At 52.9% G+C, this 21953-nt stretch overlaps 2 protein-coding genes across 9 annotated transcripts in view; both read right to left on the reverse strand.

The window, feature by feature from the left end:
* PPIL2 (peptidylprolyl isomerase like 2) overlaps positions 1-9451 on the reverse strand; it is a 20809-nt gene extending 11358 nt beyond the window's left edge. For 3 of the 5 annotated variants that reach the window (XM_036993145.2, XM_073223615.1, XM_036993144.2), the window contains exons 1-6: positions 9320-9449; positions 7651-7700; positions 6993-7038; positions 4889-4951; positions 3903-4068; positions 1575-1626 (exon numbers count right to left, since the gene is read on the reverse strand). In XM_036993145.2, coding sequence (XP_036849040.2) covers positions 1575-1626; positions 3903-4068; positions 4889-4951; positions 6993-7038; positions 7651-7700; positions 9320-9351 — 409 coding nt within the window. In that variant the 5' untranslated portion in view covers positions 9352-9449. Of the gene's footprint in view, positions 1-1574; positions 1627-3902; positions 4069-4888; positions 4952-6992; positions 7039-7650; positions 7701-9319 lie in introns of all 5 variants that reach the window. The other 2 variants (XM_036993146.2, XM_073223616.1) reach the window with 2 other exon arrangements.
* Positions 9452-11011: 1560 nt separating this feature from the next.
* Positions 11012-20060, reverse strand: LOC108384632 (uncharacterized). Of its 4 annotated transcripts, XR_012125719.1 has the most exons (8): positions 19706-20060; positions 19288-19538; positions 18949-19072; positions 17261-17460; positions 16598-16668; positions 16234-16338; positions 13148-13504; positions 11012-11240 (listed from the first exon to the last, which is right to left on the reverse strand). XR_012125719.1 is itself a non-coding variant. In XM_073223238.1 (7 exons), exons 1-7 carry the CDS (start codon positions 20043-20045, stop codon positions 11066-11068), a joined length of 1209 nt encoding a protein of 402 aa, XP_073079339.1. In that variant the 5' UTR covers positions 20046-20060; the 3' UTR covers positions 11012-11065. The 4 variants fall into 4 exon arrangements, 3 of the variants coding, with proteins under 3 accessions (XP_073079339.1, XP_036849100.2, XP_073079340.1); XM_073223238.1 differs by lacking the exon at positions 13148-13504 and having other exon boundaries at positions 19345-19538; XM_036993205.2 differs by lacking the exon at positions 13148-13504.
* Positions 20061-21953: the final 1893 nt, after the last annotated feature.

Here is a 21953-nt window from a genome sequence, read left to right on the forward strand (position 1 = left end):
GTACTAAGGAATTCGTCTTAATTTTTTAGGTGTGACGACGGTACTGTGATTAGTATTTCTTAGATCTTTACCTTAGGTTCTTATCCTGTTCTGAAATACACACAGAAGTATTTCAAACATAAAATGGTATGCTTGCTGTCTGGTAACTGCTTCAAAATCACCCAAGCAGGTGTTAAGCTGGGTCCAGACACAGTCAGACGGGGCATGAGGGGAAGAACTGAGGCAGGGTGGAGGGAATGGGGGAGGGCTGCTGTCCATTCCATGCTACCATGTTGGGCATTTTCAGTTAAAAACAAAACAAAGCCAAGTAAAGAGGCGACTGCTAGATCAAAGTTGTTTAAAAAGCAAGTAAAAGTTAGGTCAGACCTCATTTCTCCTCTCTGGTTCACACCTCAGAGACCTCCTGCAGCCACCTGCAGGACCGCTCTGCACCCTGTCCCCACCTGACCCGTGACTGCAGCCTGTTTCCACCTCACCCATTGTTCCGCAACAGAGGGCTCCCCCCAGGCATGCCTCAGGGCCTTTGCTCTGGCGAGCCCTTTGCCAGAATGCTCGCCCTCATCCCTCTGTGCCTGCTCCCTCCCATCAGATTCCCACTCAATCCCTGGCAGAGGCGGCCTCCGACACTGTGGTGATCTGTCTCCCAGTCTCCTGCCTCACCATGACATAAGCCCCTCTCATTCTAGGAGAGGTGTGGCCTGTTCTGCTCTCTGCATGGGGCAGGCACTTGGTCTTTGCTGAGCAAGAAGCGCTCTGTGGGCCTCCCGGAATCAGCCAATCACATAGCAGGGAGCACCCCCCACGCTCAGCCACCAGGACAGAGCTCCGTGCCCCCAGGCACTGCCCACTGGGCTGTGCTTCTGCCTCCGAAGACCGCTCCTCATTCACTGTGACCCAGCACCTGCCGTGGGCCAGGATCTGGGGTCAGACAGGAGTGTCCACTGGGCCTGGCCTCGGGTGCTTCGGCACATCCCGGAACAAACACAGTGGGCGAGCGCTGACACCAGCTGCAACCACAGCCTCGGCAGAGGCCAAGGGGGCCGTGCCAGGCCCACAGGGTCACCTCAGCTCTGGGGTCTAGCCACAGAGAAGGGCGCAGAGCGTGTAGGGATGCAGGGCACAGTGCCCCAGGGCTCGGTGGGGCTTCACTGCCGGGGAGGAGCAGTCTGGCCGCAGGGCTGCCTAGCAAAGCCCTCAGACCCACCCGCTGCCTGGCCACCTGCGCTGGGCCTCAGCCTGAGCTGCTGTGCCTGCAGCAGTGAAGCAAACCAGAGCCTCGACCTAATAGGGCCCATGCCCCGCAGGGCCCACCTGTGCCCAAAAAGACCCCCAACAGCCCCCACAGCCTAACCACCCTCTGGGAAGAACTGCCCCAAACCTGAGGTTTCATCCTCCACCCACCTCAGCATTAAGCTTCCTGGGCCTTTAAGAAGTTACATCTTGGAGAAATTAAAAGCAAGTGTCCAGCTTGATCAGAAAGGAACAGCCCCTTCCGTAGAGAACTTGGTGCATGGCGGGAGCTCGGGTTCCCCAGGCCGGTGGCCCCCGAGTCAGCTGCGGAAGGGGCCACTCACCTTCGCTGTTCTTGGCAAAGTTCAGCTTGATCAGGGACTTCCCGTCCAGTTTCTGGAGGAAGTATTATTAATAGTTAATAATAACAAACAAGAGGCCGATAGGAAGACACGCTGACGCTACAAGGCTGGTCACAGACTGGGCGTCTCCAGCCGTCCGGCCCTCTGCAGCCACAAGAGGGAAGCCGCAGGCGCCAAGCTGGGGACCCAGATGAGGGCGGCACCGTGAAGCCCCGGCCTCTGCGCCAGCAAGCCCGCCACCCACAGGACCACCTCCAGGGAGGCCTTGGTGCCAAGGAGGGGAAGTGACATGGCCTGAACACAGTCACCCAGGGCAGAGGCAGGCGGCATGGACCCTGCAGGAAGCCCCTAAAGCCCACAGTGGCGTCCGGCAGCAGCGCTCACAAAGCCCTCCAGTAAGAGGGCACTGTTCACACCACTGCCCGTCCCCTGCTCCCTCTGCCCCCAGCCCCCGGGTCCTCCTGGGCCTCCCTCTCCCCCACACAGCCGACCAGGCCCCGCCCGGCTCCCAGCCCCAAGTGCCCATCCCCCCCAGCACGCCACTCCTTCCCACACCAGCCACTCATCAGGCTGACCTCCAGATCCAAAACGCCTTCCCCTGGCCAGCCTGGAGGAGTCAGTTTGTCCTCCAAGGTCCCACCCTCCCTGCTGGCCCTCCTCATCTCACCTCCAGCACGACTGCCTGCCTGCTCCATGCACCCACCCCTCCTGCTGCCCACGGCTCTGCTTCTGAGGGACGTACCTTCAGGCGAAGCCCCACTAGCCCGGAGTGCCCAGCGCAGACTGGATCAGATGTGCCAACTGACCCACCCGCCTAACACACGACTGCATTACAGTTCCCCTTGGGTCTCCCCTGCTCCTGGGAGACTCGGCCCCTGACACAGGAGCTCAGCCCGTCCCACTGGCCCACCCTCCACGGTGCCCCTAGGCCCAGCTCTCCGCTCCTCCTCCTCGGCGTCCATCCTGCTCAGACAAGTACCCAGCACCTGCTGCCCAGACAAGTACACGGCCCCCTGGCTGCTTTCGGAGCTTCCAGCCTCGTCTCCGTAGCCTGCTCCCCACAGCAGCCAGAGTGAGCCTGTAAGAGGCCAGATGACAACACCTTGTGCTAAAAACCCTACCTGGCTTCCAGCCCGCCCACAGCAAACCTGAGCTCCCTCAGGGCCTTCAGGGTCTCCCTAATGTGGCCTCTGTCTACCGCCATCATCCCCCCTTGCCCCCAGGCCTCAGCTTAACCGGCACTGCCCCAGAGACACTCCCCAGACCTGCCCACCCGCCTCGGGGAGCACCTCCGCCTCCTGCTCTCCACTCACAGCGCCAGGCCCTGCACACAGCTGCGCTAACACACTCCTGCTGGAGGAACCGGTGCAGCTACGGGGAAACGGGCCCGAGCCACAGCGCGAGAGGAGAAGAGACCTCTGAGGAGTAAAGAGGTCAAGGGCGTGAAGGTGACGGTTCGAATGTGGGAATGCTGCGGGTTTCTGGTAACAGCAGGGCAGGCAGACGGGATAGAAAAGGACTAAGCTAGCCTTTGACTCGGAATCTTCCCAAAGAGCAGGGAATCATGACGTCAGGCCTGTATGCACGACACATAAGCCGCTTCTTAACCTGACTCATAATAAAAATGCAAATTAAGGGGACTCTCCTGTCCCCTCCTGGTACAAGCCGGGAGCTGTCCTCTCACTTTATCTCTAAATAAAAGCCTCTACCTTGCTCTCCTTAAAAAAAAAAAAAAAAAAAAAAAAGGCAAATTAAAAAAATATTTTGCCCATAAGCAGCAAAACAAAAAGCAGACGATGGCCAGGGCCTCTGAGGGCGTGGGAGACAGGCACTTTCTCTCACCGCCATTAGGAGTTTAAAATGGTGGGACGTCCTCGGAGGGCAGTCGGCCAGTAGCTACCGAAACAAAAAACAGCTCTCCTGTGAGCCAGCAGCCCCAGGAGGGTGCCCTCTGTGCGCCCAAAGGCACACGCATCCTCTGCTTGTGACAGAAGGTGCCCCTCGGTACTCCCCAGGAGGGGCACGCAGCCATGGCAGAGCGAGGCAGGCCTTTGTGTGCCCGCATTAGGGCCCCTGCCCTGCCGCAGGGGGTGGGGAGGCCGAAGCAAGGCCGGGCGGCTCACGTACGGTACCACCCCTGGCTCTAGACACCCGAAGAGAGCTTTCCCGAAAGGGAATGGGGCTGGGGGGCACGGTCCCTTCTCACGGTGCCCCGTGAATGGTCCTCTGCTGCACCTGTGTACACGAACACCACAGGACAGGCAGGAAGCGGCTTACCAGTGTCCCTTGGACCCCCACACAGCCACCTACCTCGCCATTGCTGGGGTCCGTCCCATACTTCTTAAGCCAAGGAACAATGTTCCTGCAGGGGAGAAACAGCGTCGGCGAGGCGGGTGGGGCAGCCCGGCGAGGGGCCAGGTCCGGGGGCACTGCTTCCAGGCGAGGGCTGCGCTCGGGGCTCCATGCCACCCCTCTTCTGCAAGCAAGAGCCAGGGAGAGGAGCACCCTGCCTTGTCAAAGGAAGCTGGGGATTATGTCTGGATAACTGGGTTTCAAAGAATGTTCAGGCAGTTATGTGTAAACAACACAAATTAGCAAAAAGGGACGTATGTAAATGTTGATAGGACCATGCTTTGACATACTATGCCAGCATCAAAAATTATACTTCTGGAGAATTCTGACCAGCATGGGGAAAAATGCTGAGTGAAAAATGGATCCAGAACTATCTTCAGAGTATTATATCTTCACCATGTTACCCCAAATAAACTCAGAAAAAAAGAGTATAAATACTGACAGTGGTTAGCCTGGATAATGCCATTATGGTAAATTTTTCTTTTACTTTGAAGTATTTTCCAAGTTTTCTAAAATGAGTCTGAAATATAAGAAAATTATAGAAGCTGGCTTATCTTGGAGAATAAATCAGACAATGCTGCAAACTGCAGAAAGCATGTGCCTTAATTACGTCTCTACTTTCAGAACGCGAAAAACACTCGGTTCATTAACATTCTGTGACAGGTACAGGTGTGTCAGCTGGAGCCCTAGGACCCCACATGGGGGGAGGCCCGTGCCATCTCGGGGGTCACAGCGGCGCTGCTGCCTCACCCAAGGGCTGGCAGTCTCTCCTGGGTCCCAGGAGGCCCACAAGGGCTCCCGACGCTGCCAGAACCTCGGCTGGCCTGCCTTGGCTCGGCCTGGAGCCACAAGGCCAAGGCCGCCAGCTGCCCCGCTTCTCCTTCCTGCGTGGACGTCAACAATCTCACCCCATTTGTTAGGCTGAAAGGCCAGGGAAAACTCACAGCAAGTCGAAGACAACGCCTCCGGGGGTGCAGACTGGGTAGGAGAAGGGCTGCAGAGAGAGACTGAGAAAGGACAGTTACTTGGGGTCCTACAGAGGGCTGGCTAGGCTACCCCTGCAACAATCCGGGTGCCCTCTGCAAGCTGGGGCTGGGGGCCAGACAGGCGACTCCTGCTCGGTGCCCCTCAGGCTCCCAGCACAAATAAGGACAAGGCAAGGGTCCCAGGAGGTGCTGAAGGGGCTGTGGGACACCAGCCTCTGCTATGCCGTGTACCACACGTGATCATATTCAAGCCCAAACGAGGCCCCTGGAGGTGGCCTTGGGGAGGCAGGAATGGAATTCCCTCCCCAAAAAAAGCAAGCACAGGCAGGCCACACTTTCCAGAGAACTGCCCTCCCCCATCCCAAGAGGCTGCAGGTGGAGCTACTGTGGTCTGGGGCTGTCCTGCCTACTCCTCACCACAGACTGCACACATTTCCAAGGGCTGGGCGTGTGACTCAGGCCAGACCCGACACTCCAAGAGCCCTGGGTAAGTTCTCATACGTTGGTGTGGGTATAGAGGGGCCTGCAGAAGCCCAGACTGCCACAAGCCACCTGCCACCTCGTGGACGGTCTGCTTGCGAAGAGCACAGGACATGGCTAAAGGGAGGCTGTACCTGGTGGACTCCCTTGAGCCAACACCCTTTTTTCTTGCATGGGGTTTCCATAACTAGTTACCAAGACCCCTGGCTGACTGGCTTGTTTGTACATCAGTCACCTATAAGTTTGGTCACCACAGGTCAGTTCCCAAAACCTGAACAGCCTTGCAACCCTGCAGTCTCCTCCCTGAATGCTGCCTCAGGAAGCCCTCATGGGCAACTTCCCCACCTCCCACTCTGGCCCAGTCTTCTATTCTAACCTAGTGGTACTGCTGGGGACTGACCAGAGCAGGACCCAACCCTGAAGCAAGCTCCAAGAGCAAGACAAGGTCCGTGCTGCTTCTCCTCAACCACACCCAAAGGGCACATTCTTAAAGCACATTTTTTCCCAGAATCCAAAGTAGTTAAGAAACAGGTGAGCATAGATCAGAGACCTCTTCGAGGATCTGGGAGCCAAGGATGAAGATATTTCCATAAAACCAATTCATGCCCACTCTGAATGAGAGCACATTCCCATGAGGCTGATCACAAAATCTGGTGGAAGGGGGAGAAATACCGCCACTGGCGCTGGGGCCTCTCGTGGTCCCCCCACCAAGCAAGTGCCTGAGCTGAAGGAGCCCTCCCTCACCACTGCATCCTGGGGCCCCAGGCAGGTCCAGCGGCCTTCCCTGCACCCTCAGCACCCTGTGGCATCAGGCTGACTTGCTGTAACCAGGATGCCAGATCGCCAGGGACACTCTGTTAGTGCTCAAGGCTCACCCTGACCCTGACCTATGAAATCAGATCTCTTTGGGGGGTGGGGGGCCGGAGGCACATGCTCTGTAGATAGGCAAGTGCCCAGGGCAGAGATGACCACAGCTCAAGCCTGGGGACACTTAGGCCCACGGGGACTACCAGGCCTGCCCACCCCCCAACTCTCAGTGTGTTGGGTTCATTGATCCTAGTCCCAGTTTTCCCAGCAGACCCACTTCTGTTCATACACACGCCGACTAGGGTGGGAAGCACTTGAGTGGTCCCTTCCCACATCCACTGGTGGCCTGTCTCTAGGAAAGGGGTGCATGGTATTGTGGCCACTGATGTTGCTGCTTCTTAGACTTGGGACCAAACGTTAAGTGTGAAAGACACAGGCCTGGAGCCTGGGTTCAAGTCTCAGTGGCACCACTGCCTGGATGTGACACAAGGCAAGGGATTTCACTCTTCTAAGCACTGATTCTCTCAACTGTAAAACAGGCTTAACAACAGAGTTACCTACCACAGACAGTATGAATGAAGTTAAAAGATAATGCCCATAAATGGACACAGAATAAGAAGAAAATAATCATTAGTTCTTAGCATCATTTGGTCACCTCCGAAATAATGGGTGGGGAAACACAGACAGACCCACATATCCTCTCCACTGTCAAATATGTGTTCTCTGAGTATCAGAGAAACACCACAAGGGAAAGATTAACTCTCAAAATTCTTACCTGCAGTGGTCAAAAGGTAAACGGCGAAAATTTGCTTGTGGGATATCTGTTTGAAATGAAAATAGAAGACAGAAAATGTATTCTGTGAAAATTTTCACCTATGTGTTCCTAGCAATAATTATATGGAAACGTTCATGCAAATTACCCAGTGTGAAAACTGCTGTAGATTAAAAACTTTTCACTAGATAGAACACACACATGGATACATCAAGAAAGAACTTAGAGAAAAAAGACATACTTGTGTAAGTCTCCATAGTCAGGTTCCTGCCACAGCCCCAACTAACACCCCTGCCACAGGTCTTTGCTTTGCTTCCAAGGAGGCTGTGCCAATCTTATTCGCACCAGCAACATGACAGTGCTCTTTTCACCATGGCCAGCATAGCTTTGGGTATTACCACTCTTTTTACTTTTTATTAACTTGATAAAGAATGTTATTGTAACCTACATTAAAAAAAAAAATCACCACCAAGGTTAAACATTTTCTCAGGTGTTTAGTGTATTTCCTTTTTTGTGAATTGTCTGTGCCCTCAGCCCATTTGCCTACTACATTTCAGCATCCCTATTGTTGATTCTTAAAGGCTCACTGTATAGTGAAGACTTCATCCCTTAGTTACATACCCCCACACCGCCAAGGAAAGGAAAGGATTTCATGACTTACCTGGTTTCTTGCCACCATAGAAATGAGTGTATTCAGCACAGGTAATGTACCTGAGTAAGAGAGAGAACTCACTGCTCTAGAAGTAACTGATGATTGAAGCACTTCACTCATTCAGCAAATGCTTACTCAACAGGTACTGTGTGTCAGGCACATAGTGGTAAATACACAGAACATGAGGATCCACACACGGGTAAGTAAATACAAACAGTCCTACTTTGCTCTGAAGGAAATAAACTGAATTAAAAAGACGGCCTGAGGAGGAGGAGCTAGCCATGTGAAGGCCTGGGGGGACAGCTTTCCAAGCAGAGGCTCCAAGCAGGCACATGATGTGTAAACGCCCTGGGCAGGAGAAGCTGGTGTGTTCCCAAAGAAGGGCGAAGTCCCCGGAGAGGTGTGCACGGGGCGCATGTGGCAGCAAGAGAGGGGACATGGGCGGTGATTGGCTCAGGAGGGGCCTTGCAGGCCCTGTAAGGGCTGTATTTGCTCTAAGCAGTATGGAAAGTTGTTTGAGGGGTTTGAGCAGGACTCGGACATGATTTCATGTAAGTTCTCAAAGCAGTGCTCTGGCTGCTGGGTGTAGATGGACAAGCGAGAGAGGCAGCTATAAATGTCCAAGGAGGAAATGGTACAAACTCTATCTATGGGAGAAGTGGTCAGTCCCTCGAAGAGCCGGCAGGACTTCCCGATGGACAGGAGAACTGAGGGAAGGAGGCACCCAGGCCAACTCCTGGACTTCTGCCCTGAGCAGTGAGTGGCAGTGTGACCACTGGGTCAGGGAGAATGGGGCGGGGCACAGGGAATCGGAGATGTCTACCAGATACCACTGGAAATGTCCAGTACGCAGGGACTCCTCAAAGACTGGAGAGTTCACCCAGGGAGAACGTACACGCAGAATAAACCTGGTGCGCGGGGACTCTGCGGTCTGGGAGACGGGGAGGAGCCGGCGAAGGAGAGAAAGGAGAGAATCCTAAGGTAGACAGACAACAATGAGTGTGGTGTCCCGGGTACCAAAGGGCTTCCGAAGGAGAAGCGGGGGCAACTGTGTCTAGGTCAGAAGCCCAACAAAATAAGGACCGAGAACTGACCACCAGACTTGGCACCGTGGAAGTTACTGGGATCCTGACACGAGTAGTGCTGGGGGCGAAAGCCTGACTACAGGGTTTCAAGAGACAGAAGAAAACAGCAAGTAGATGCAGATTTTTCACATCTTGTTATGCACGATATAAAAGAGACGCGGTGGCACACGGGGCAAGGTCGGTGTGTATTAAACTGGAAGCTTCTGCAGTTTGAGCGGACTGAGGGGCGTGAACCCGCAGACAGGGAGAGACGGGAGGTGCGGAGAGAAAGGGGCTGATTCAGGGGCAGCATGGCGAGCGAAGAGGGGGCGCGCAGGGCTGACGCGAAGGCGAGGGGGCTGTGCCGGCGGGGCGCCGGGGCGGCGTGTGCACAGCGGCCGCGAGGGCGCCTCCGGAACGACGGAGAGCCGGGGCCCCGGGAGACCTCGGCCGCCGCGGTGACTGCCCGGCCCGGGGAGGAGGCCGAGGCTTCCGGGAGGAAGCGACTTTGGACAGCGGCTCTGGGGACCAGCTCCGAGCGGGAAGGAGGGCGGCGCAGAGGCGGGGAGGGCGGGGGCTGCGGCACCGCGGGGCCGGCTCCCGGCCTAACTTACATCTTGTCCTTCTGGTGCTGTCGCTTCCCCATGGCGGCGGCAAAACTGCGCACAGCAGCACACAAACGACTCGGCCCGCGGCGTCTCCTCCGCGCCGCAAATACTTCCGGGTGCCTCGGGCCCGTCCCCGGAAGTGGACGCTTGGCATGCCGGGAGCTGTGGTCCGCGGCACCAAGCAAAAGGCCGGGTTGCCCCGGCTCAGTGGTGGGCTGCTTCCAGGCGGGCCCGCGTCCTGTCGGGGCTGAGCTGTCTCCTGTCCGCCTCGCCTATCCGCCCAGCCCGGTTGGACCTGAGTCTCAGGTGTTAAAAAGTCCGCCCGGAGCCTAAAATCCCACCAGCCTCGGCCCTTTCTCTGTTCCCCTCCAGGGCAGACGCCTCCAAAGCGACGTCCACATTCGCTGTCTACCCGTTCACCTCCCATTCTCACCGCCCATATTCGGTCCCCACAGCCTCCAGATCCCTCTCCTGAGAGGCCCCGGGGTAGGTGGCCATTAAGCCTGAAGGTCCAATCCCTTGACTCAAGGTCCAATTACTAATCCCTTCGATCTCTTCTGACAGACGCTTCTCTCTGGCTACATCACTAGGTACGTGTGGCCTAGTCTAAACCCTGGACCACCATCTACACCCAAGTACTAGGTGATACCCAGGCTCACGTCTTTAAATGTCACTTGTTTCCCTCGGCTCCCAACACTTAATCACCAGCACTCCAGACTCCTGAAGTCTAGTTGGGTAGCCAGTGATCTGAAATGCAACGTTTGGTCAAAGCTGACGTCTCCATTCTCTCTAGTCCTAGTCTCCACTCTTCAACGGTACCACACAGTCACCCAAAGCCAGTTGTCCTTGCCCCCTGTCATCTCATGACTGGCTCACTTTCTAGGTTTCAACCTAAATACCACCTACTCAGACCTTCCCTGACCACTGCCCCATACATCTCCATCTCAGCTCCCATAGGGCTTATCACAACTCATAATCCTGGGTGAATTTGATCTATGTACTGGCCTACAATACCCATGCCAGAGGATAGGGTGTAAGCTCCTCAAGGGTAGAACCCCAACTGCTTGGTTTATCATCTCCAGTCCCAGGCCAGGTGCTGGGCATAGACAAGGGCTCAATTTCTGTTAGTGTCCAGCAGTCATCAATCATTTTGTAAGGACTCACATCTCACATGCAGGTTTGATTCCAGCATTAGTGAGGTGACAATGAGAATCACAGCTCTTTGAAATTCCTTACAGAGGGGCTGTCGTAAAAGGAAACATCTCCAGGGAGGAAACTGATCACTGTTCTTAAACCTGAACCCAGATAAGGCTTGTGTTAGGGACCAGGTGTAGGAAGAAACAGCAGACGTGCAACTCGGTGGGTAAAGTGAGGTGAAAGGGGCCAGTCACTTCAGGGAAGGGCAGCGCTCTCTCCTCATTCCTCTTTCAAAGTGCACATGGGCTGAAGTCCCATGTTAGAGTGCAAGCAAGGGGCCTCCACAGCAGCACTGACCTGACCATCTAATGTACGCAGACTTGGGCTGAAGGGCCTACACTACCCAACAACCCCTTCGGACTGCAGGGAGTCCCTGGGGCTGCCAGGCCCATATTCAGTCCATATTATGCTAAGTTAGACAATATGCTTTGGACAGTGGGGGCTGTGCTAGGATCCTGACAGGGGTAGTGCTGTGCCCCTTGGGAGACCAGCACAAGGAAAGAGCCTCCATAGGAACTTTATTCATTCTTCTGGCCATGGTCTGGAGGGAAGAGGTTACGGGTCCCTCTTGTGGGGCTTGGGCTCTATGCTGCCAGCGTCATTCTCTGAGTCATCTTTGGGTCTGGGCACAGGCTGGAACTTGAGCAGGACAGGCGGATTAAAGACGGAGGCCTTCAAAGGAGGGGATGGCGTCTCCTCGGTGCTGTGGGAGTCACTACAGGCCGAGGTCCTGTGCAGGAGACAGCCAAGACATAGTCCTGATGTGGGACACCAGCACACAGGGCCACTGGAGGTGCACATGACAACACCCCAAACTGTGGGATGGCTCTCAGTGCAGTTCTACTTCCAGAATCTCTCGCGCGGATGTTTGTTCAAGGCTGTTCATTGCATTGCAGCAATGTTTGTGATTATGAAAAACTGGAAACACTGTGAACATCCATCAGGGAACAACTATAAAGAACCATGGTAGCAGACTATTCTGCAGCTATTTAAGGAATGAGGTAGGTCTGTCTATCCTAACAAGACACCCCAGTGGTATGGTAATAGAAAAAAACCAAGTTGCTGAGAAGTACGTGCACTGTGATCCTGCTTCAAGTAAAAAATGTGTGTGTGTGTGTGTGTGTGTGTGTGTGTGTGCGCGCGCGCACATACACCAGATGAGTACACATGGAACTCATAGCAGCAGGAGACTCCTGTATTTTATGTATTCATTTCTGTATTGTGAAATTTTTTCCATGGAGTAGGTTCTGCTTTTGTAAACTTTTTAAAACCAATGAAATATAATCCATTTCTGGTTGATGGCACCATGACAGCAAAGCTCGTTCATTAAGCAATATGTAACAAGAGCCTAAAAATTGTCCCCATTAGTGAAATAGTTCAACAAGCAAAATACAATGGAGTATTCTGCATCATATTACTGGTGAATTTAAAAGTATTTTTAAAGAATAGAAAGAAACACATTCCAAAGCTTCCAACTAGGTAACAAACTATCCTGTGTGTACACGCTTGTGTATCCGCTGGAAAATGCCTATTAACAGAGGTTATTCTGGCAGTGGGAATAAGAGTGGTTTGGTGTGTCTTTTGTGTGTAGTTTTCAAATTATCTAAAGTAAGTACATATTATTTTAGAATCTGAAAAATGGTAGTCCTTTTGAAAACTGTTTGTATCTTTCCCCTTATAATTCCACCACAGGAAATTAATCTGAAATTCAAGAACATCTTAACACATAAAGATGTTAATCCCAGCATTAGCTGTATACTACTGGGAAACTGGAAAGCCCTTATGGGTTCACGGGAGCACCTAGTGGGGTTAAGTGGGTGATGGAGCTACGTACAGCAGACGTTTATTAACACAGCCAATGAAGCTTGAGCTCAAAAGACTCTCAGGACGTGTGCAACTCCCCAGGGCCTTGATGTTAAGTCACAAAGGTAAGATTGAAAAAGAAGACATTGTCTAATTGAATCACAACTTAATATAAAACTCTACAAAAATAGCCTAGGAAAAGCTATAAGATATGCTGGGATGATGAACTAGTCCTGCTATATGGCTCCACTGTTCTGTGAGGACCTGATTATGCTAAATAATATTTTATTTCTAAATTTTGCTTTGCAACACCACCCCAAAAGCGTACGCTGACAATCCCTTCTCTGTCACCCAGCAGTCATTTTCCTACCTCCTTCCAATCTGATTCAATAGCCTATTGCTTCCACTTAGGTGAAATTCATTAATCTACATAATCATGTTTGTAATTTTAACACCTGAACAATATTCCATCATTGCATTATTGCACATTTAAGCTGTTTCCAGTTTTTCTCTTTTTAACCGATGCTGCCATAATATTTTTGTCCCGAATTGCCTTTTTCTTTCCCTTAATCATCTCCTTGGGGCCAGTTTCCAAAAATTTGAGAACTGCTATGGCTCCTGATATGTTTTGGCAGAGTGCCCTTCAAAAGGACTAAGCCTTAAAATTTTGTGCTTCAAAGGACACCATCTAGAAAATTAAAAAACAACTCATAGGATGGGAGGAAATATTTGCAAATCATATGTCTGATAAGGGACTTGTGTCTCTGGCAGTGTTTCAAAATATTAAACACAGTTACCATGCCCCAACAATTCTACTCTTGAAAGTATACTCACAAAAATTGAAAACTCTGTCCTCACAAAAGCTTGTACAAGAATGTTCATAACAGCACCATTCACAAAAGTCAGAAAGTGGAAACATCAAATGCCCATGAATGGACAAAAAAGTGGTATATCCATACAATGAGATATTATTCAACCATAAAAAGAAGGCCAGCACAGAGAATGTACAACACCAAATGGAACCCTGATGGGCTTCAAGCAATTGTGATGTCAATGTAGGTCCATCAATTGTCTACAAGCACCACTCCGGTGGGTGATGTCACACATGTGTGCACACAGGGCAAGTACTGGAAATCTCTGCATCTTCCTCTCAATTTTGCTGTGAACCTAAAACTGCTCTTTAGAAAAAGTCTTAAAGAAGGAATTAGAGAAACAAGAAATTCAGTACTGGTGCATGCTACAACATGAAAGAACCCTGCAAACATTACATTAAGTGCAAGAAGCCAGATACCAAGGACCAGTCTATACCATGATTCCACGTATAGAAATGGCCAGAACAGGCAAATCTAGACAGAAAGTAGGTTATGGTTGCCTAGGGCCAGAAGGAGGAGCTGGGTTTAGGAGGGTTTTTTTTTTTCTATGGTGGTAACACATACATAAAATTAACCACTTTAACCATTTCCAAGAGTACAATTAAGAGGCATTAGACTCACTCACCATGATGTGTGTGCCCATCACCACTACCTATTTCCAGAACTTTTTCATCATCCTAATCAGAAATGACCAATTGAGCAATGCCTCCCCATCCCTGCCACCCCAGCCCTGGCAACCTCTAACCTATTTTATGGCTATGGCTCTGCCTATTTTAGATGCCCCCTGTAAGCAGAATCACACAGTAATTTGTCCTTTTGTGTGGACTTATTTCACTTAGGGTAGTGTTTTCAAGGCTCATCCATGTTGTATGTGCCAGAACTTTATCGCTTTTTATGGCTGGATAACATTACATTATATGAAGAGGTCTTGGATACATTTGGTCTCCTCCTTCTGGAGATGGTGCAAATGATGGTGCCATTAATGTTCATATACAACTATCTGTTTGAGTACCTACCTGTCTTTTAGGGCAGATACCTGGGAGTAGGATTGCTGGGGCAATTCTCTACTTAACATTTTGCTATGATGTATGAGGAACCACCGTACCCTTCCCCACAGCGGCTGGCCATTTTACATTCCCACCAGCCACACACCCACGGTCCAATGGCTCTATGTCCTCACCAGCGCTTGCTCTTTTCTATTACAGTTGTCCTAGCGGGTGTGAAGCGGTAACTCGCTGTGGTTTTCCTTGCATTTCCCTGAGATCTTACGGTGGTGAGCATCTTTTCCTGTGCTCGTTAGCCATTTGTATGTCTTCTTTAAAGATGAATCTACTCAAGTCCTATGCTTGTTTTCTAGAGTGGCTGTTTTTCTGTTGGTGACTTGATTTGCAAATATTTTCTCCCATTCTGAGTTGTCTTTTCCCTCCCTTCATTTTGAGGGGATAAAAAGGTTCAAAAATTGGACTGTGGTGATGGCTGCACAAATGTGGATATGCAAAAAGCCACTGAAGTGTATGTTTTAAATGGATGAATGATATGCTGTGTAGTTACCTCAGTAAAGGATTAAACAAAAGACAAAGCCATTTTCTATTTTCACCGTAAAAATGAGTCTCTTCCTAAAGCCTTGACAGCACAGCATTCTCTTTACTTTGGGTTTTTTGATAAGCTTATAACATACATCCTAGCAACCTTCATGTGTAAGTCTTTCATTACTAAGGGAACCAAAAACAATTTTTAAAGGTGTGCTTTCTCTTTGGGTGTCTTCTTCAGTAAACTTTCTATCAACTGGGAATTTAGAATCATCTTTACAGAACTATATGAGTTTCTTACATAAGAAGTCACATGAACTCTCATTCATTGCTAGTGAGAATGCAGAACGGCACAGCAGCTTTGGAAGACAGTTTGGTGGTTTCTTACAAAACCAAATCTATTATCACCATACGATCCAGCAATCATGCTCCCTGGCATTTACCCAGAGGAGCTGAAAACTATGTCCACATAAAAACATGCACACAGATGTTTATGGCAGCTTCGTTCATCATTGTCAAAAGTCGGAAGCAACTGCGATGTCCTTCAGTAGGTGAATACATAAAACGTACATCCAGAAAATGGAATATTATCAGTGCTAAAAAGAAATGAACTATTAAGCCATGGAAAGACATGGAGGAACCTAAGTCAAATAAGCCACTCTGAAAAGGCTACAGTAGGGTTCCAACTGTATGACAGCCTGGAAAAGGCAAAACTATGGAAACAGTAAAAAGGTCAACAGTAGTTAGAGGTTAGGGGAGGGAGGACGAATAACTAAAGCACAAAGGACTGTCAGGGCAACGAAGCTACTCTGTATGACATGATAATGGTGGGTACTTGTCCTCAGACCTCTGTCCAAACCCAAAGAATGTGCACCCCAACAGCGAGCCCTAATGTAAACTGGGACTGGGTGATTATGATGTGTCTGCATAGGTTCAGCAATTGTAACAAACCACTCTGGTGGGAGAGGCTGCTAGAGGGGGAGGCTGTGTCTGCACAGGGGCAGGCGATACACTGGACCTCTCAGTACTTCCTGCTCCGTTTTTCCTGTGCATCTGCAATCCCTCTAAAAGTTTATTTTTTTTAAAAAGTCGTCTGATGCAGTGAAGTTGGTAGTCTAAATTACACTTTGGAATAACACTCAGTGACATTACTGAGTACTTAACAACACCATGAGTGGAAAAAAATGATAAAAAAGAAAAAAGCCTGTTCAGTAGCCCCTCCTTTGCAAAACAGGCATGTGTATAAACCACGGGACTGCCCACCGTGACAGAACTGTGCCCTTTCTCGTAGGCCTCCTGAGTTTCTCGTTTCTGGTTTCTTATCGTTACCAACATTAGGAGGGGGAACAATTTTTCCTGCAGCCCCAATTCCATTACAGACCTTCCTGGAAGTGGAAAGGACCGTCCCATGGAACATTTTTCCAGCTGCCATGCACACTGCCATGATGCCAGTCAGAGGCTGGGCTGGGGCCATGCCGGGGCAGTGTTTGGCCCCAGGGAGGCTCAGAGGCACACTTACCAGGGGAAGTCAGGGCCATGGAGCTTGTCTGGACTGTTCCCAGCCAGGTACGAGAAATGGACGCCTCCAGGGTTGAGGACCACGGGGGTCAGATCTACCATGTGGCTGCAAGACAGGGCAGAGAGGGGGATGTCAGGCAGGCCCTCCCTAGCCTCGGGGTGCACTTCTATGACGTGGGCATAAGGACTCCCCTACATAGAGCAGACCTCGGGGCCTGGACTCCTCCCCTGAAAATAAGAATAACCACACTCAGGGTTAACTAAGAAGTAGGGAGAAATGGCAAACCAGCTTGGCCCACAACATGTTCACAAAATCCTCTTCAAAATTTCTCATTTGCCATGAGCCCAGAATAAATTCCTTCCACCTCTTTGGGTTTGATGACAGGCTAGTCCAGTTTAATTTCACTGTTGACCTTGAAACTTCTATGTTTTCCACCTGCAGGAAACAAAGGAAATCTTAGGACAAGCCTGGGGGCCTTGCTGTGAAGAGAAACACCTTATACAAGGACTGTGAAAGCTGCCTGAATGTCATTCATTCAACAAGTCATCTCAGGCTCATCGCCGGTGCCCACCCTGAGCTCGGCGTTAGGGAGACAGGAGGGGCTGGGGGCTGGAGGGCTGCCTGCAGTGAGAGTGCAGGTGAAGCAGGGGCCAGGAGAGGCAGGACTTAGAAAGGCACCGAAGAGGCACTCAGAGGGCGGCAGGGAGACCACCACCGCCCACGGGGAGAGGCAGGCGTGGGGCTGCAGACGTGGTCCTCCACCTGCCCTCTGGGAGGATTCTGCCAGAGCACTTGGGACTGCCCTGCCCAGCTGAGGCCAAGCAGGTGGAGCTCCCCGCCTTCAACCATACCCCACCGTTCAACCAGAGCAGCCCCCCTTCCGTCTGCTTCAGCCATTGCCGCTCCACCCAACTGTGTGCACAGAAGGTTCTGCTGCTTATATACAAAGTTCTGAGAGCCACTGCTGTGGGCACAGAAGAGCCCCCAGGGTGCTTCTGAGCAGGGGGGTGAGGATGCACCCACTGACCGACTCGCTGGGCAGCACAGGGAAGGGGCCAAAGACCCTGGGCATAGTGTACACAGGGGCTGCTGGGGCCGCCAGGGCAGCCGTGGTGGTGGCAGTTGGTGGCAACGATGGAGGTGCCGGCAGAGCTGAAGGCAGGCACGCAGAGGTGGGTCGGTCCCGCAAAAGGATGGGTTCTGGCTTCCTTCTCTTCTTCTTGGCACCTATGACCAAAAGTGCTAGTGAGTGCCTACCCTGCGGCCAGAACAGGGCAGAAAGGGGCCAAACACAGCGGTGCAGGGGCTCCACACAGTCCCTCCACCAAGGGCCCCGCCGAAGGGCATCGTGAAACAACACCTAGAGCCACTGTTGACAGGAGCCAACATACACCATCTTACCAAACCCAGAACTACCCCTCGGGGAAAGGTGGCCTTTGTCTCTATCCTACACGTGGAACCGGAAGCTCCAACTATAGGAGGCACAGGCAGGACCAGTCCCCTGCTGTCTGACTCCAAGGGCGGAATTTCGCAGGCAGAGCTGGAGTGCCACCCCTGAGGAGGGCGGGGCGGGGCCCAAGCAGCTCGGTTGGCCAGCCAGCCCCACACGTCTTGGAAGGCGCAGCCTGCCAGCAACCTCAGGGGTATCCAGGCCCTGGACAGTGAGCCTGCTGACTACACCCAGACCAGGGCCACCCAGGGTGGGCAAATGGCCCTTCCTCTGTGAGAAACCCACATGGAGGAGGTCTTGCAGAGGTGGGCTCAGGGAGGTAAGCTTTGGGGGTTCACTCCCTCCTATCTCTCCACCTTGGCTCTTTCTCCTGCAATCAACAAGGTTGGCTATTTCTGTTCAGACTTGGAAATCACCAGCAGACTCCTCATACAACCCACCAGAATGGCTCACCCAGAATGACAGTCACCACCACCGCCTGGGAACACTGGCCTGGAGGCTGAGGGCCGGCCCCAGGAGCAACCCAGATCTGAGCTCAAGTGGAATCCCCCAGGCAAAGAGGGCCCCCCCGAGGTCATACAGAACAAAGCCCCACCACCAATGGAGTGTATCACTGAACATACATTAAAAGAACGAAACCCGAATCTAATCAAGGCTTTAGAGCGACTGTCCAAGAAATACAGGCAGAGGGGGATCAAAATGACCACCACCAGGGGACCATGACAACAGATATGAATTCATATAGTGGGATACCACAAAAGACAACAGTTTTTCAGGTTCATGAGTTGGTGGGGAAAAAAGGGAGGGCATCCAATCTCAAAGGGGACTTCAACAGATGTGGCCACGGGCCCTCATTTGTCCTCCATGTGGTCAGTAATGTGGCCCCTTTCCATTTCACTCTCACAGGTGTCCCAAGGTGGACACAAATTATATGGTCATGACAGGGAAAAGGAACCTAAGAGGTCTGACACCTAAACCAAGGTGTGGGCCTTGCTGGGTCCTGACAACAGACCAAGTGTGTAACGACCCAGGGAGGACGAAGGATGAGCCAAATGTCAGGGACTCTCAAAAGCGAAACACGTGGCAAGATGGGGGGAGCAAGCAACTTTGGGTGACCGGGCTGGAGTGTTCATTCGCTAGTTTTGTTGTTTGTTTTCAAAAATGAAGACTTTAATAAGTCTTCAAAATTAAAAAAAAAAAGTGCCAAGCACAGGACCGGGGACAAGGCGTCCTGGGTCGAGCTTGCTGGGCTCCCGGGGCCTCACCCTGTGAGTAGAGGTGCACGCGGTGGATGCGCTCCTTCAGCTGTTCCAGGCGCTGCTGCATCTCCAGGGCGCCCACGCTGTTGCAACAGTTCAGCTCCCCCTGGACGGCACAGACGAACTTCGCCTGTGACAACAGCGGGCGAGGAGGGGCAGGAGGAAGCCGCGACATGAGACGCCTGCCCGCTGCTCTCCCCAGGCCGCGCCGCCGCGGTTTTCTGGGGCACCCTACCCTGCGGCTCGGGCTTGGCTCGCCGACCACCCCCCCACCCCCCAGCTGCAATCCCCTCTCCTCGGAGCTCCGCCCTGGAGGTCAGTCTGCAGCCCGCCGGCCGGCCGCACCCAGAGGAAGGAGAGGAGCCCGCGCCGCTCGCGCTCGGCCTGCTTGCCCCGGCGCACCACCCTCTCGGCCAGCGCGGGGTTGCTGTCCAGGCTGTGGAAGAGGCGGCGCAGCGCGTGCTCCGTGTAGGTCGCCGCCTGCCACTCGAAGTCCTCTTCGGAGATGAGCTGGCAGAAGGTCACACTCTGGGGGAACTCGCCGTCGAACTCGTCCAGGACCTCCATCCCGGAGGGGTGACGGCGGTCCCGGGTGCCTGGGGGTGGAGCAGCCGTCGGGGCTGGGCCGCCGAGAGGCTCAGGGCGCGGCGTCCCCCTCCCGCCCCGGGTCGGGGGAGAAGGGCCGCTCTCGCAGGCCGCAGGCCAGGGCTCGGGTCACCGCAGGCGGCAGGGACCCGACGGGGAGGCGGCCAGGGGGACGCACCGGCTCTCTTCCACTGCCGCCGTTGGTTCCCTCCGCTCCAGCCGCCGCGGCCCCGGCGCTCGCGAACCCCCGAGTTCGCCGGCTGGAGCCAGAGGCCGCGAGACCGGCGCACGTGACAATGCCCGCCGCTCTGGGCATGCGCTCTCGCGCCTTCGACGGGACGAACACGGTTCTGCGCAGTGGAGGCCCGTCCCAATGGGGTACAGCAGGGCTTTGATGAGGGCCACGCCAAGAACTGGTCAGCATCTGACTTTTCCAACCCTTTAAGGCGGTCACCACGAGGCCGGCCTCCAGCCCCCTCTCCGTCCCAGCTGCTCCCCCTCTTCCTGTCTGCAGACATTGCCCTAAGGATTTACTCTGCGCCTAATTCCTCTAGGCCCGGACTCTTCACCCTCTTCCTCCCCAGCATCAAACCCACCCCTCTCCACCTTCCGTCCTTTCCCCTCCCATTCACAACCACTTTGCCTTGTACTTGAGGTCGCCTCTTCACCACCATTCCGGCTGCTCCTTACGCGTTTCAGAAGGTCTGGTCTTCGCCATACCATCTTGGACGATCTTACCCACCTCTCGGCCCCAGCCCAGAGCCGACCTTCCTGACCCGACCCTGTGTCTCCGGTTCAGGCCTCCCTTGGGCTCCAAATCCACATCCAAGTGTTCATCGGGTGTATTCCAGACATCTCGTGCCGAGCACATCAGGAACGGCGCACGGCTGCTCACTTACGCTGCAGAAACCTGCTTCTCTTCTCCCTCTCCGACTCGGTCAGTGCTGACACCACCGTCCACCCCAGCCACTAGTGAGGGGGTGCACCTTCGACTGCTTCCTCCCTGCCCATCCACACGCCCCCACCAGCCCTGAGATGTACTGGGTACCTGAGAAATCTGAGTTTCCACCTCCCACTGCCAAACCACCAGCCCCCAGCCTCAGGTCTCCCCGCCACAGGCGGTGGCACGCACTTCCTCCTGCTGAGGTCAGAGAGCGAGTTGGAGACAACCAAGGAGGGAGCAGGTCCAGCCTGTGTATTTGCCCAGGGGCGCAGGCCAACTTGGATACACCTGGGTTCAAATCTCCCTCATGCTTCCTGACTCCTGTGACTTACAAAACGAGATTTCACTCTAAAATTTGTAGTATGTTCCTTTTTATAAACAGGACAAGCATCCTCTGAAAGGTCAAGCAGACCCCTGATTAATCCCCCCATCATGTTTTACTAATACTATTTCATACTTTAGACATTTATTTGCATTTCTAAAAAGTGTATTGGGCCCTTCCTTTGTGCCAGGCACTGGCAAAAGAAATAAAAAATGGCCTGATCCTAGCCTCAGAAACTTCTGGTCCAATGGGAACCTCAGCCACAAGGAGAGAATTTAGCTCTAACGAGCTCTGCTGGAAGGACACTGGATGTTGCAGAGCCCAGGAAAGGCTTCCCCGAGGGAACCTTTGAGCAGAGCCCTGAGTTTACAGGGTGTAGAATCTGCACAGGAGAAAGGGTGCCCACCTCTAACCATGGCACCTGAACCAAGGGAAAGGGAGGATAGGCCTAAGTTAGTGGCCTTGGGATGGAGAAACCCTATCGAAGGGGCCAGGCTTGGGAGGAGAGGAACATGTGTCTTTACCCCTCATCCTTCCTACTGGGAGCCAGGACTTCTCCCTCCAGGGTAGGAGTGAAGCTGGTATCTTGATATACTCAGCCAGGAGTGAGGGGTACTTTCAACTATCTATGTGGAGATCTGGTCCTCCTTTTAAGGAGATAGGCTTGAATGAGTGTGACCAGGCACATAAAAACCTTTTGCATTGAGTCAGGCCCTGATCGTACAGATGGCCCTGCAAGCACACCTGTGGGACCAGGTTCCTTGGCAGTTCAGCTCCAATCCCCCTAGTTGCAGCTACGATGATGGGCATGCCAGGCACCTCACAGTCCCTCCTGCAGGCTCAGGACAGCATATCTCCCTGTAAGAAAACAAGCTGGCATGGTTGGTGGGCATCAACTGCAGGCTTCATATCCCAAGTCCTCCTACCCACCCCAGATAGTGCTGTTCCTGCTGAGAACCCAAAAGAACATTATCTCCAGAATCTGGCCCTCCTGCATGTCTTCAAGAAGGGCTGAGCCCTGTTTGCCTCCAGGTCAAGGATGAGCTGGGCCTGAGCTGGGCCTGAGCAGGCCCTGGCAGATCGTCTGTAGAAAACAACAGGTCTCTATTTCTCTACAAAGCCCAGACCAAACCTGGAGTCCCCAGTCTTACCATGGGAACT

The sequence above is a fragment of the Manis javanica genome, chromosome 15 (assembly GCF_040802235.1).
Source record: "Manis javanica isolate MJ-LG chromosome 15, MJ_LKY, whole genome shotgun sequence".
NCBI classification, from domain to species: domain Eukaryota; kingdom Metazoa; phylum Chordata; class Mammalia; order Pholidota; family Manidae; genus Manis; species Manis javanica.